General features: G+C 38.9%; 1 protein-coding gene across 4 annotated transcripts in view; it reads right to left on the bottom strand.

Annotated features, from left to right (window-relative positions):
* Positions 1-16,743, bottom strand: part of RNGTT (RNA guanylyltransferase and 5'-phosphatase) — a 193,437-nt gene that overhangs the window by 97,894 nt on the left and 78,800 nt on the right. For all 4 annotated transcript variants that reach the window (XM_055713704.1, XM_055713707.1, XM_055713706.1 and 1 more), the window contains one exon: positions 15,914-16,078. In XM_055713704.1, the coding sequence (XP_055569679.1) occupies positions 15,914-16,078 (165 nt within the window). The remainder of the gene's footprint in view (positions 1-15,913; positions 16,079-16,743) is intronic.

Raw genomic sequence — 16,743 nt, 5'->3', positions numbered from 1 at the left:
CAGGCAGCTGTAGAGAGCGATAAGGTCTCCCCTCAGCCTCCTTCCCTCCAGGCTAAACACCCCCAGTTCCCTCAGCTGCTGCTCATCAGACTTGTGCTCCAGACCCTTCCCCAGCTCCGCTGCCCTGCTCTGGACACGCTCCAGCACCTCAGTGTCTGTCTGGTAGTGAGGGGCCCAAACCTGAACCCAGGGTTCGAGGGGCGGCCTCACCAGTGCCCAGTACAGGGGGACAGTCACTGCCCTGGTCCTGCCGGCCACACTGTGTCTGACACAAGCCAGGATGCTGTCGGCCCCCTCGGCCACCCGGGCACACTGCTGGCTCATGTTCAGCCGGCTGTTGACCAGCACCCCCAGGTCCTTTCCCCCAGGCAGTTCCCAGCCACCCTTCCCCAGGCCTGTAGCGCTGCCTGGGGCTGGTGTGACCCAAGGGCAGCACCTGGCACTTCGCTTCATTGAATTTCATACAGCTGGCCTTAGCTCTTCGATCCAGCCTGTCCAGACCCCTGCAGAGCCCTCCTGCCCGCAAGCAGATCAACACCCCCCCCCAACCAGGTGTCGTCTGCAAACTTACTGAGGGTGCACTCGGTCCCCTCATCCAGATCATTGATAAAGACATGAAACAGGACTGGCCCCAGTGCTCAGCCCAGGGGAACACCGCTTGTGACCAGTCACCAACCGGAGTTAACTCCATTCACCACCACTCTTTGGCCTCGGCCATCAGCCAGTTTTTTACCGGGTGTAGAGTGCACCATCCAAGCCATGAGCAGCCAGTTTCCCCAGGAGAATGCTGTGGGAAACGGTGTCAAAGGCTTTGCTAAGGCCCAGGTAGAGAAAACATCCACAGCCTTTCCCTCCTCCGCTAGGCCGGTCACCTTGTCATAGGAGATCAGGTCAGTCAGGCAGGACCTGCCTTTCATAACCCCTGCTGGCGGGGCCCGATCCCCAGTTGTCCTGCACATGCTGTGTGATGGCCTCAGGGTGACCTGCTCCACAACCTTCCCCGGCGCTGAGGTCAGGCTGACAGGCTGCAGGTTCCCGGATCCTCCTTCCAGCCCGTTCTGGGGCATCATATCAGCTAACGTCCAGCCTTCTGGGACCTCTCCAGTTAGCCAGTACTGTTGATAAATGGTGGCTCCCCCACCAGCTCCCTGAATACCCTTGGGTGGATCCCATCCAGCCCCACAGACTTGTATGAATCCAAGTGGAGCAGCAAGTCATTAACTTTTTCCTCCTGGGCTGTGGGGACTTCATTCTGCTTCTTGTCCCTGTCTTCCAGCTCAGGAGTCTGAGGGTAACTGGTCTTGCTATTAAAGACTGAGGCAAAGAAAGCACTAAGTACCTCAGCCTTTTCCTAATCCTTTGTGGCAATGTTCCCTGCAACATCCAATAAAGGATGGAGATTCTCCTTGGCCCTCCTGTTTCTACTCTATAAAAACACTTTTTTTTATCTTCTACAGCAGCAGCCAGCCTGTTATCTAGCTGGGCTTTCACCTTTCTAATTTTCACCCTGCATAACCTCAAGACATCCTTATATTCCTCCTAAGTTGCCTGCCCCTTCTTCCAGAGGTGGTAAACTCTCATAAAGCAAAAATAGTCTGGCTCAGATTCATCCCAACTATCACATTTTCCAAAATAAATCAAACAGTAACAGGCAATGATGGAGCCATCATCCAAACTATTAACATTCTAAACTCCAGCTTTCAAACATTACATTTTGAAAAGGAGGCCTTCTGGAAAAGAATTAAATATGCTGTTGGTGGGGTGTAAGTTTCCTTCCAGATGATACACAGGCTACTGTGCAATGCTTGAAAACATTTATCAAATGCAGCTTCATGTCAGGTGAGGGAAGCTGGTCCCTCTAAGTACGGTAGTCGTCTCTGCTCCTTCCTTCTCCCCAGAATCTTTCCAGTTTCCCCTGTCCTGCAACATATTTTTTTATTTGTTTGTTTTGTTTCTGCAAGCAGAGAAGGTATCAAGAATTACAGAGCTGCTTCCAGTCTCAAAGCAAAAAAGCATCAAATAGCATGTGAGTAACTATATACCTGGGGCAGGGGGGAAATGTCATATATTATTTAAAAATAAAACTCAATATCTCAAATTTTCCACAAATAAAAGCTGGCTAATTAACATTGTAAGATAAATGCAGCCCAAAATAAAGTGTTGAGAAGTTCTGATTTGTTGACTGAAATTACCACAAATATACAGTAACAGTCTTTAGTGACTTGGGAATACACAGTTTTGGGCATTAAAGGGAGCACACAACTTCTGAAACATGGAAAAAATTAAAATAAAAACCTCAAACTGAATTCACTCAGACTTTTATCTTTTTCATACTTGGGTTACTGTTCACCTCACCTAGTGTTAGTGCTTGCAGGAAACCAGCTGACCTAAAAAAATCCAGTGTAAATTAACAGTCTGGTGGGACATGGGAGAGGATTAACGACACACCTCTGGCAGTTCCACTGCTTCCTCCCCTCCCTGCCCAAAACCAGAGATAGCTGAGTCACCAGTTCAGCCTTTCATACAGCTATGAGGATGAAACCCTCTCACGCATATTGAAGCTCCTCTTCAAGAGATATGCTCAAGTGCCAAGTAATTTTTTTGAAAACTATGCAGTCACAAGTTACAGCACACTGTGATGAAGAACCACAATCTTCATTAAGCTGTTCCATGAAGTACTGCATGCACACTTAAAAAATTAATGCCTATTTCTCTGGATCTTTTCTCTTCCTTCAAATTTTCATCCTGTTTCCTCTATTTAGGCACTGACCAAGACATCTCTTGCAGGTTTTTTTTTGTGCAAAGAAACAAGCTTCATATTTCAAACATTTTGCAGGAAAGTAGCTGTAACTCTTCAAATATTTCAATAATGTTCCTCCAAACTTAGTTATTATTTTTTTTCATCAACTGAAACAATCCCAGCTAGACTAGATAGAATATTCTGGAGGAGCCATAGCAGTGAGAAAAAAAATGCACTCCATCTTCTCCTCCGCAGGAGTCTCCTTTCAAGGAGATCTCTGGAGGATATGTATCCAATCTTATACAACACTATCAGTTGAAGTGTATCTTTACAGCAGAGTAAAGTCCAATTCTATAATGCATCCTCAATTATCATTGTATTTGGCTATCTTAAAGATTCTGAATATTTGTTTGCTGGGAAACCAGCAATAAAAAGGCAAGACAGGAAATGCAGCACGATAACTGACAGTACAGTCAGAAATCCACAACTTATACTCAATATTCTTAAGGTAATATACTAAAAAAATCATGAAGTTACAAAACATTTCTTGGCCCATGCTAATGATCTCGAATATGCATAAAGAAAGAGTAGGATCAAAACCTGTATAAAATAAATTTAAAAATGACCTCGCTAGGAAGTAACTATTTAAAGAAGTTTTTTATGCAAAATAAGAACCAAAACATTGAAGAATAACTGCTACATTTTCAGTAAACTAGTGAAATAATCTACTTTGCCATAATGGCATAAGGAACACAAAGTACAAACTTCTCACTTGCTCATTACTTAAAAAGAAATTTCATGCTCTTGGGCTGTAAAATCAGTGTATAATTCAAATTAGATGAAAATCCTTTAAAAAAATTTATGCTTAAAGCTCAAATCCCAGCTTTCACACAGCCATCCATCCACTCAAGATGTTAATCAAGATATAAACAGAGAAAAGCTGCAAACGTTACTTTGTATGAACACGTACATCTTGAAAGCGCTTGTTTAGTAGAATTATTGGTTAACATCAAGAAGAGTAAAAGTAAATTCCAAAGGTTCACGTTTAACAAATTCACCACTATTTTGAACTGTGTAATCTGTGGCAACAGCTGTATCATACTCTGATGAAAATTATACCAAATGACTGCATAAAGACACATGGGAATTTTCTCAGCTGATAAAATTTAAAAATACATACTTTTTATAAAATACTATTTTACGGAATGCCTTTCAGTTTGTTAGCTCTGAAATCAATCATACTGAAAGACTAAAAATAACCTCTTTGCCAAGTTAATCATACAGAACATTTTGGTGCAAAAGACATTAAAAACACCTAATTACTGCAATGGATTTGCTCCTTATAAGAACGAAAGCAGATAATGGCAGCAATGTGAGACTGATGTTCACTAATATGATCAAGAGACTAATTATTATCCATGAATCATTTGTAGCATTCAAAACTTGATTAATGTCAGGTCAAGTTTAACATGTGATACGTTTTATTAGTAATGCTCGGCTATCCCACAGCTTGTCAGTTTAAGCGAGTGCCATCTGTTAGGTGTAGGAATAGCCAACAGCCACAACAAAAGCACAGTGGATACAACTGGTCACTGAGGTACCTTTTAAGAATTCCATAAGCGGCCTACCCTAATATTTTTAAACACACGAGATCAGAATCCAGCACAAAAAGATCTCCTAAAGACAGCAAATCTGTAGCCCAAAAAAAGCAAGCATGCAAGGTGGGCCTTCCTCAGTTTAAAGCTTGGCCAAAGGCATGTTGAACAATACTGAATTTACCTTCGCAGATTGACCAGTCTCTAGTAACAAAAATTCTTTTGCAGGAGAAATACACATAGTTTCCTCTAGACGCTCCTTCATCATGTTTAGCAAGCATTCCTGTACAGAATACACTGCTTTACCCTTTAAAGCGGCACTCATAGTATTGAAGTACATATGGTCCCAACTAACGGCTCATGTAGCAAAACACTGCTAGAAGACAATGAAACTGAATTCATATTCCACAGGGAAACATTTACTGACATTTTCCCACTTGTTCTAATTACAGATAATGGCAAGAAGAATCTTTTTGCTCACTTTCCAGTATTTCACAGCCAGTTTGCGGGTGGCCAGCTTTACCAGGGGTCACGTCTCCTATGTAGAGCCCATTCACAGATCCTGCAGCAGGATGGGAACTTACCTGCTATCGTAAAAGCTCACCTGGGCACCTCCACTGAACTTCCACAAGCTGTGCACTAGTAACAGCGGGAGCAGCAAGGCTGAAATAACATGAAGTGGCAACAGACAGGTGCATGCACAGAGAGGAAGGAAGGTGACCTAATTCTACCTGGGTTTGCTCTGACACCTACGTACTCTCCTCTGGTCTAAATCTAGTTAGAAACTCAGCAGGAGCAATGGAAAAAACATTTATTTACCTCACACCTATCAAGCTACAACAGCCCTCTCATGTATTATGAATACGTTCTCATTTGATGGCTCTCTTGCATTCTATGTGGATGAAGCTGAAGGGCTGCGGATTCAGGCTGCCGCTAGCATAACTTGGGGCCTGTACTTCAGCTCCAAGTGTTCTCTTCTGGCTACAAGCATGACGTGCAGGACTCCCAGACTCCTTGATGTCAAAGCCACATACTCTGAAGACTTGATGCTAGTAGGCTAGAGACCATAAATAACACCATGCTTCAAAGAACTGTAACTACTGTAGAGTTTATTCCTCAACTGTTTGCTCATATAATTCCATAGCTGATGACTGACAAGGATCCAAACTATTAGCACCTGGGCATTAGCGTTCTAACTAATGACACCACTCTCCATTGATTGTATTTGAGAAGAGCAATTCTGCAGAAAAGTCTTTACCAGAGTCTATGTATTCTTTCCAGAACAGGTAGGCAACAGAAATTCCTTTTTATAGTCATGTGATGGGGAATGAGCAACATCTCCAAGCAAGAAAGTCAGACTCAGCCCTTCTATCTGCAACTAGCTTTTTGTTATGATTCAGGTACCTCTGAAAAGAACAAGTTATTCCACACACTGGACTCTTAAGAGCTTTCCCAGCTCCTACTAGAACTGCTGCCAGTTCTATAACTGGCGCAATACAACACAGGGGAGTGTTATAGTCTGCTTTTTTCATAGTGATCTTAAAGCAACACAAATCATATATATATATCACATTCTGAAACCTGCTTCTTAAATCTCTTCTATTACCCCTCTAAAAGACTTCAAGAAAAGCCATTTCCAGACATATCATTAGCTGGAAGTTACAGTAATCTATGATGGGATGCAACACTCGATCTTGAGAAGGCTGAAAAACCGCACTAGCCTGATTTCATTACCTCACCACAAGGGAAAAAACACTCTAGTGAACAATAATAAAATATATTGTGGAGGTGGCAGGGAAGAAAGTTTGATGGTTCTATTCTTTTTTTAATCTCTTTTTGGGTTTGCAGCTAATTCATTAACCGCACTCTTTACAGATGCTACTAACATCAGCAATATGCTGCGTTCCTTAATTATTTGGATGGAGACATTTTAGAAAAACATAGAGCACACTGCAGTAAGAGTCCCACTGAGCTATCACCAGTTTGCTGGTTCTGACTGAACAACTCCAAAGGTCATGTACCTAATATATTCAAAACAATACCCAAGAATAACACAAGCGCTATGTGTATAAATGCTTAATTTGACAGCACATCTGCATTCCTGAATTCAAAATAAGCATGAGGCATTTCTCACTGTCAATCTCTTCTTAGAAACAAAACTGAGAAATTGCCATCAATTAACTACGATGTTTTCAAATGGCTTTTTCAAATAAGAGAAATAGGCTGCTGCTTCAAGAAACTTTAATTGACTTTTGTGATAGCTTCAAAATGGGAAAAACACAGATTCCTCGAGGCTGTGAGGGAATGCCACTGCCAAACAGCAACAATATTTCATTTATTTTACCTGATGAAGAAACAGCAATATATTTCATAGCTTGGCCATTTAATTTACTGTGCTCTTGCCAGTTCTCTATTTCAGCCCTCAAGGGAACTTCAGTTTTTTCTTTTAGGGACTGGGATTTTGTCCACATCCCTTTCCCCATGCACTCCTACTTGGCAGAGCACACCTGCTTGAGACTAGAGTCTTGCTGGAGCTGGAGGAGGTTTAATAGGTGCCACCAGCAAATTCTCTGACCTATTTACAAACGATCCACAATCTGTGACATTCCTGAATGGATGGCAGATACTCCGTAACGTCTATTACCTGATGTCCTCAACTGAGAAAGGTTCTCCCACTAATGTTTAGAAGCTTCCTAATACTCTGGGTTTGATCAAATACAACACTCAAAAGTTCTGACGTCAAAGGGGAAAATGACATTGAGTTGAGTGCAATGGGTACAAGTACATTTTAATTTGTTCTCTAAATAATCTTCCAACATTACAAACTTGATAGGGTTTGCCTGTTATTCAGTCCCTGTGCAAACTGCTACAACATAACCCAGTCTCTGGTTGTCAAGAATGTGGACAGGCCTGTTTTAATTAAATCAGATAATTAAGGATTATGTTTTATTAAGCACTTCCATTAAGACTCCTGAACAAAGACAAATTTGTATATGCAATAATTCAATTAGACATAAAATGGATGTTCAAGAATACAAGTCTTCACACATCTACTGTTACAAAGCCTGATTCAAAGTGCACTAAGATATTCCACTAGGCACTGATGCAGTGATTTTAATACAAAAATTAAGCTTTAACATTATATACTAGATGTTTACGAATATAATTCTTCTGTCACGCAAAGGCACTCGAGAGCTTTATTTGCTACAAAACTGAAATTAAAACTTGCCACTCTAAGGTCATAACAGTAAAATGCTAAGATTTTATTATTTCTTCATAGTTAAGAAAAATTAATTTTGTACAGTTTGGGGTTTTTTGCAAGACTGGGCATATTACAAGGAAAGAAAGAACTAGCAGGGATGTCCTATAATCCTGTATCATAATAAACTGCTTTAAATGTCAACCCCCATCTTTACAATTTTCTTTGTGCTTTTATTCATTTTATCCAAATTAAGCGCATGTCTCTTGAACATCATTCCAATACGAGAAGGCTGATGGCTCCCCTGTGGAGCTGTATTGCCAGGAGGCAGTTTGGAAAGTGACAGGCTGTGAAGTGGCACAACAGACAATATTAAACAGTTGCCCCACAATTAATGAATGGAGTGACCCACTTAGTCACCACAGCTGAGTCCTCTAACTAATTCAGAAGATACCAAATATACCAGTTCAATTGCCCATACTGGGATACCAACTGGCAATTAGGTCCAAACAGATTTGCATTTTCTCTGTTTTGGTAACACACCACAAAACTTCAAGTAGAAATCACTGTTAAAATACACTTTTCCTGGTTAAAAAGGTTTTTCATTATTTCTGTATTTCCATTACACAAAATACAAAAAAAAATAATTTACAAAACTTTAGAATGTTCAAAGCTAATGTTAAAATGTTGAAAGCTAAACTGAGTATGTACTGTTCTGATGTTTAAACTTACAATGTGCATCAAGTATAACATTTCACCCATATGCCTTTATTTTTCCACTATTTTCTTTCATACTATAGTTTGGCAAGTCAGAATTTAATTATAAATTTCACATCTGAATTACTTTAATTTAATTTGTACAACTAGCAATATCTAACATGGGCCACTAGTTATGAAAATAATCCTTCATGGAAATATTCAAGACTGTATGTTTTAACTTCAGTAGATCATTTCCCAAAAAATGTGAAATGTAACTAATGTGTGAATAACTGCTTAAACCAAAAGCAAAAAAATATTTATTTTCCTAACCAAAATTATACTGTGCTGAAATATTATACTTGACCTTCAACATCACAAATAATAATAATCAAAAGCAAGTAGCCTAATCCTCTTTTGTTAACTCCAGGAAATGAACACAGATTCTTGTTCCTGAATGGGTCTCCTCAAGTGACTCCACCAGAGCAGGGAGGCTGAAAAGTTAGCCACAGCCAAATCATTCCTTCCCCTAGCACAAGGAAAAATCTTTTGGTGTAAACCAAATCTAACCAAACAACTACAGCCTCCCTGTGGCACAGAAAGCAAAGGAGCACCCAGAGGCAGCTGGACACCCCACCAGCCTTGGCCAACAAAGTCCGGGCTATGCTCATCCTCACACTGCCAGGAATTTTGTTGACCAAGCATTATCCACAGCATTCCAGTGCTGCAGCTGGCTGCACGAAATAGCCGCAGTTCAAGCACTGAACTCTAAGCAGCAGTAACTTAAATTCAGCTTCAAAAGCCACAGTTTGGTCATCTACTTCATATACAAAACTACCACTTGCTCTGGTTGGCTGTCCTTAGCTTTACCTCACATGGTAAAATAATTTTGAAAATTCAGGCTGAAGTACTACACGTTGGGATACAAGACAGCTGCCGAGTGAAGATTTCAAATTCTACTCAAAACATAAGGTAACATCTTTCCAGCTTCTTATTCATTACTCATTTACTAGTTTGCTCAAGTCGATGAAAATTTGCATTTACAGGAAGAAAATCACTCCAAAAAGATTTGAGTGAAAATAACCAGCAGCACAAAAGCATCTAAGGGTGGAATAAGGCAATTTTTACATTTGGGGAGATGGAATAGCATATATATATATATATAAAGTAAAGAAATAGAAGCAAGGAGAAACAAAATGGTGGATGGGAGATGGGTTAGAAGATAATTAAAAGAAGATGAGATGATAAATAGGCCAAAAGCCTGGAACAGAACAGATGGAGTGAGAACTGTGGTGCAGACCAGACACCGATGACTGACTGCCAACTCTGGGTCAGGAAACGCAGTATTGAAAGGTGGGCTGATTAAGCTACTCCTTAAGGCAGAGAAAATAAAAACAAAAATAAAAACAGGGGACACAAGTATTTTTGGCATTAAAAACCCTCCAGATGGTAACATTTCCCCTCCACCGAGATGCAGAATTCAAAATCTCCAATAGACAGAGATTACTTCACACTGCTGCTGCTGCCATTGAATTCTTTCGTCTTCTGCCCCATGACTGCAAACCTTCTCCACATTTTTGTCTGTAGGCTACTTGGTGACATAAGAGGGCTTTGTGGTCATTTACAGTCAGTTCTGGGTTAACAGCTCTCTTGGCAGACATGGATGAGCTATGTCCACATATTGTGCCTTTTATCACGGTTCATTTTTTCTGGCCGTGCAAATACTAGCTTACAGCTTCTTCAGCTGCCGGCAAAATACTTCACACCAACATCAGCAAGTCACGTACTTACACAATATCCATCACTGGAGAGAGGTCCACAGTCACTTAATTTTCCAAAGCAAACTACCTCAACAGTAGTTATACATTTATGGGTACAAACTTTTAAGCATTCCACCTTTCCTAACTACAACAAAAGCAGTTTCAAAAAAAAAGGAAAAATAAAAATCCAAGTGTCAAATAAACCAGGAGAACAAAGTAAGTCATCTGTCAGTTCACAGATTTGACTGAAAACTTCCAAGAAGATCCTAGACCATTAATCTTCTAGCAGAGATTACTCACCTTCATCCTAATCCCTCTAGGACAAGCTGTCATTTTAAAGCCAGATAATAGTCTAAGAGCTGACAAGTCATTGACATACAGCATGCTAACATTTGCAAAAGGGTGTTCATTTGACCTGTATCATTGCTTAACCTTTAGCCCTATTGTTCTGTTGAGACTAATGGGCACAATACTCCACGGGATCATGGACAGCACAGAAAGGAACTTTATTTTCCACTCCTGTTGAACAGCACTTTCACTAACAACAGGCTTTAGTAATGACATCCGGGCTGGGACTGTCCGCACAAAAACGCCTTGCAAAAGAACTGTGGGCTGGTTTAGGCAATGAAACCCAAGACTTGCATCGCATCCAAGAGTTTAATTATTTCTATGTACCTGTACTTCCTATTTAATATAACAAAGATAATGTCCTCGTTGAAAATCCTAAAATATTTGTATAAATAAAAGGCTAAAGCTCCAAGGCTAAGAATATACAGCATATAAAGTATTAATCTCACTGGTCTTTAATACTTCATCATCAAGGAAGCCTAAAATTCAGCTTCTTCCACAGACTGCTGCTATCGTTACATGATGGGTGGGAGAGCTGGCAGGTTTGACCATGTCACCTCCTTGAATTCTGATGCACGCTAATAAATGAAAAGAAAGCAAGCTGTGCAAGACAAGTGACCAAACATGCAAGTGTAATAACAAACAGCGAAGATTCAACATTGCTCAAAAACACCTTTCTAAAAGAATTTGGAAGTTATATCAAAACGCAAAATGGCTCACAGAGTACACGTGTTCCCAACTAACACTAAAAGAGTAAACTGTGTTTAATGATTCTTTGATTATAGAGGCAGACAAGTTTAGTGATACTGCTTTCTTCATCAATACCAAAACTGAACAAGGTAACATTTTCAGAAATGCCAAGAATATACAACCTGTCCCCACTGTCCCTTTCTTTTCCTCCTCTTAGCACCACAACTCAGTCTTACATAAAACAAACAAAAGTGCATCAAAACATATTAAAATAACAATACACCATGATAAAGATATAACATTGTAAAGACACAGCCCTTATTTCCAAAATCTAGTACCAACAACGAATAGCAAGGCACAACTATAAATGCTGCCATACTTCATAACTGCACTTTAAAAGTCCATTCCATTTCACAATAAATTGATTTTCAGATTAGAAAAAAAACCACCCAGTACTCTAACTCTGGTATTAAAGTCCCAAATCCATAACTCTAAGAACAATTTCATTATTGGACATATTGTATAACACAGTACAAAGCTTACTGCTGTTTCATGTAATTACTTCAATATTTTCACAGAAAATAACTAACCCTATGTGGACAACATTCATTTTTCCTGGTATAATTAAAAGTTTTAGCCACTTACTCTACTATTAAATACAGTGCTGAGACTCCTGCCCTTTTTGAGTAATCTTCCTACAATCCACCCAAGCTAACACACGTTTACTGATACCTGCTATTCTTAGTAAGAAGAATGGCCAACAACGGCTTTCAATTTGGACCACTATGTCTTAACGCAGGTCACAGAAAGGAATGACATAGGGAGGCTGTGAAAGGACAGGTCTACAATATTTACTTTTGTGAGGTTCAGACTGCATCCTGGCAACACATTTCAAAAATTGAAGTTTCTCAAAACAAAGATGTGATGTGTGGTTCCAGCTGCTTTTCTTGTCCCTAAGCAAAACCCAGCTACGCTTCAAAAAAACCTCCAAGACATACTCCAAGAATTTTGACGAAACACATTCTGACCAGCAGTATGGGTTTTCTACTTTTTCAGTCTTGAATATGCTGGTGCAATCAGAGATCCACCTTACCTGTGGACAAAGACTGCTATGTCCATTGATCTTTCTTTGAAAATAACAAGCCTTGGGGGTGACCTATGAAGCTCTATCTTCTGTCAGTGCAGTACAAGAACTGGAGGTAGGGAAGAAACCCACACTTCAGAAAATGCAGTTTTTCTGAGACCATACATGGGTGTAAATCTCTAAGGACCTCTAGTCAAGAAAGAAATGATCCTGTTAGATTCTTTCCAAATATGAAAGGATCACACTGTTCCTGGAGAAGAACAAGAAAAATGGCTAATTAAGCGTAAGGAAAAGATCTACCTAAGCAGGTCCCATTTGTCAGTCCTTTAGCACCCATTCTGCTGCCACAATCTCTGGAGAAGGATTGATGGATATGCTGAGTCAATCTGAATATGAGCAGACTTAAAAGCTAGAAGGAATTCCTTGTCTCCCTGTAGATCTTGCTGTGCTGCACAGGGAGTTCATAAACCCTGTCATTTGTCATTGATGCAAAAGGAACTCAGCTTGCTCTTTCAGCTATACTAATGAGGTATTCATCGCGATGAGTACATTTGTTGCTATAGTTGCAGAGATGACTGAAGTAACAGAGGAAAAAGATCTTTTGGGCAAAGCAATACCATTTTTAAACAGTCCTCTCTCAGAACATGTCAATGCTTCAAAACAGTAGTCTATTCTGACCATATACAATGACAAATTCTGTTCATGAAGTTGTGATAAATATGAAGATGTAATCCCTGCTTCACCATCCTACAGAAGTTTTACAGGAATCACACTCATCAAGTTCACAGAAGTAATGAAACAAAAAATGTATTTTTGAGGTAAATAGGAGCAACAACAATTCTTAGCAACAATTACTCTTCTAGGAAGATATATTTTATGAATCCTATTCCTTTGAGCAGATATAGATTTGAAATATATTTTGAATCTATAATGTTTCCCTTAAACATTTACTAATATTGCTTTAGGTAAAACTCTAGATCAATACTGGTAGCACTACCTAAAACTCCTTAATGTTATCATAGGGCATTCAAACAATTCTTAAATATTGATATAAAAGTTATTGAAAACAATAATCAGATTCAAAGCCTCAGAAGTTTTCTGTTCTAACAGTAGTATAATGTACATGTTTCAATAGGTAACAGTGACTTCAAATGAGGACAAGGACTATTTAAAACGTAGAACGCACACTGTACAAAAAGTTTTAAAACCTATTGTTATTTCAAACCCAAAATGTAGAAAGCTTTACAGTTTGCCCTGATTGCTACTTTAAAAAAATACTCCAAAACCAAACCAAAACAAAAAAAAACCAACAATGAGCACCAAAAAACCCACACCAAACCCAAATACCCCAATAATGAAGTGTACAGATACTCTTATTTCAAAGATGTTTTTAGATGGTAATAACACATTAAGATGAGAATTCGTTGACTGAACTGCATTCACAACATAACCTCAAAGGCAGACTGCAGTGTTCTTTAAGTTCTACCTGGTACAGCAGGCTTATTGGTATCTTCCAATACTGCTTTTTAAAAGCTTGAGATAAGTAACAAAAACCAGAAAGACAGCCATGCTTCATCTTTTCAGATGCCCTGCTCTCTCAAACTGCAGAAGTCACCACTGCATCTGTTCCAAGGGTGTATTCATCGCTCATAAAAAGGCAGCGAAACTCTCAGAGGAAAAGGAACCCTCAAGAAAAGAACATGAGCTACATAACTGTACAGCAGAGTAGTCATTGACTTTCACTCACTCTAACTGGGGGGAAAGTTAACTGACAAAAAAGAGCCGTAGTTAAAAAAATAATCTCTCAACATATATGGTTTGATAAAATCTAGGATATTACTCTTACTTGCTTTATCTTCCTACCAATTTGATCTAATACACACACAGAGTAAATATATCATAAATGTTTGAAATATAAAAATATATGAAATATGAAAGTAAGAGGAAAATAACTGTGGCTATTTGCTCTGCACTACCAGTAGCTCTAACCCTTCTGCCATCTGTGTGTATCTCCAGCTGCTGCATACAGAAATATTCTTCACAAAAATAAAGAAAATTCACCTGATAACTGTTTTAGACCATAATTCACAATTTAAACTTGGTGGCAAAGGACAAAATAAAGAAATATTGTCCAAGCATTAGTGTCAAAAGCAATTATAAGTCTATTAAGAAATTAATTCTAGCCATCTGTAATTTTTTTCTCCTCACCAACTTATTTGATGCTTTACTGCTGGGTAGTAAGACAGTCAACATTTTAAAAGAGTTTATGTTCAGAGCTTTGAGAAAGGCAGATAAAGACCAGTGAACAGCATCACTCCATTGCTGACTTTTAAAAGTGCTGCAGGCAGAACTGTTAAAATCCAATATATTGGAACACACGTGGACAATTCAGAAATCTCCTTTAGACAGGAAAAATAAAGCCGTTGAGCACAGTTTTAATGACCTAGGTTTTGGGAAGCAGAGGACCATTTCAGTAGTCATGTGCTGGCAATTAAACTTATCTAGCACAACATTTGTTTACAGATGTGTTTTACCTAGAAACTTTTCTAGGAATACTTCCAACCATGTTCTTCCTGTGATTTTTAAATAAGGTTAAATAACCTGGAACTTCAGAACACTTCCGAAAAAGCTATAAATTTCTGTTGGAGGCCATTTTTAAAAAATGTTCCTTTTGTTCTGTTTCTTTTAATTTCAGGCTCAAAATCATGTGTCCTAGACAAACAGCCTTTTTCCCTCCATGAAAAATTTACTTCAAATTTATGATATTGATTTTCAATAGACAACCCAGAAATGCAACAACACAAATATAAAGAAGTGATCAAAACATTTACAGAGCCTTATTCACACACACTTCTCATAGCATTGTTTGTGACTTAAACTTTCCAAAGACTGCTACCCTCTGCCAGGTTTTTTTGAAAGTCCAGCTTATGCTTTATCTCTTCATTTACTTTTCAGTCACTCTTGGTTAGCCAAAGTATCATTACTGCTTCTCTTGGGGCAAGATTCATTACCTGCTACAGGATCAAGGAAATGACAAAAGCAAATGGAAGCTGCCAATTTGATGTTCACTGCCCTGTGTTGATGAGACATGGGACTACTTCTAATAGCACTGCTGAGCAAAACAGGTTCCTCTAGAAGAAAGTATTATCCGGGAGTCATTTAACTCATAGAAGAGAATAAAAGTATTTTACAGAATGTTGGGATATTTCTATACTGAAGAAAAGAGCGCACAATGAAAGACAGGGACTCATATATATATCTTTGCAAAGTCATACGCATTACTTCAGAAGACCTGGGGGGGTATTTTAATAAGTAAAAGGTGGAGACGTTAACTAGAATGAGCTCTTAGTAATCACTGCTGAACATGAAGTGGGAGTTCAAGCACAATTCATGATTCTTATACTATGGCCAAATGGGGACTGGCAGTAAAAACAACATTATACTCTTACCTGTGAAGGAGGATAGTGTAAACAACAGCACTCAGACATTCCCTTGAGCTCAGAGATATTTGAGACCTAAAGCTATTAACTTCTATATCATCATTCAACGTTACGAAACGAAAGAATTAGGTTTTGCCAAAGCATAGCTTTTAAATATGATAAAATAGTAATTCAGAAGGAATAGGCAGCCTAAAACCACTCTTCAGAGTATCCCAAACTGCCAATTGCCCCCCAAGCATTGCTGAACACTTGGTTAGCAGAGGAACTCACTAGAAGCTAAAAAAAGCTGAGGGGAAACCTATACCCAACACTGCTTTGCTGTCTTCAGTGCCACAACATAAACAACTGAAATCAAGTTTACCTTTCTTGAAGTGTAGATGTCGAAAAATGGTTTGTTTCGAACACTGAATGGTTCCTGTGCTTTGTCGATAAGACCATTTTTCATCTTTTCATGTCGTGGAAATATAATCTCTTTCTCTATACATGCAAGTCGAACATTGAAATCACAGTCTCCAACAGGCTGTCCCTGCCAAGAGACAAAAATCAGTATTAAAACCAAACACCAAATTATTTGAACAGTCTAAGTTTTCCTTGGACAATATTTAGGATCATACAGATACATAAAAATATTTTGCCAAATACTTGGTTTTCAAACATTTGTATCGGACTGTAAGAGGTTTAGTGAAACCAAAGCTCATAGAAAGATACAAACCTATAATATACATATTCAAGTACATAGGAGTTAACTGTAAAGGTATTTAGATATTTAAGCAAAATAATTTAAATATTTCCTAATTATACCTTTGGATATAGCAGCTACATATTTGTCCACACAGTTTTCCCCTGAAGTCATTCAGCTATTCTTTTTCATAATATTTTTAATGACAACGCAACAATGCAATTCACCCAGTTAAGCAATCTCACTGCTTTAAATGTACTATATTGGTTTCTTGAAAGAAGCATTAATTCTGTAAATGCTCACTTTTCTGTCACAGAAGAGAAAAATATAGCTGCAGTTGGAAAATATGCCAACAAACAGTAGCTGCAAAAACCTGCAAGACAATCGCTCAGTGACAAAAGGTAGTAAAAGCCTTTCTCTGAGTCTCAGTACTGTACTCTGACCTTTTGATATCTAAAATAAACCAGCAGCTTTATATTGCTCTTTACACATTTGGTGCATTGCACCACATC

Source organism: Falco cherrug, chromosome 6, assembly GCF_023634085.1.
Source record: "Falco cherrug isolate bFalChe1 chromosome 6, bFalChe1.pri, whole genome shotgun sequence".
NCBI classification, from domain to species: domain Eukaryota; kingdom Metazoa; phylum Chordata; class Aves; order Falconiformes; family Falconidae; genus Falco; species Falco cherrug.
This window is presented reverse-complemented; position numbering and strand designations above follow the sequence as displayed.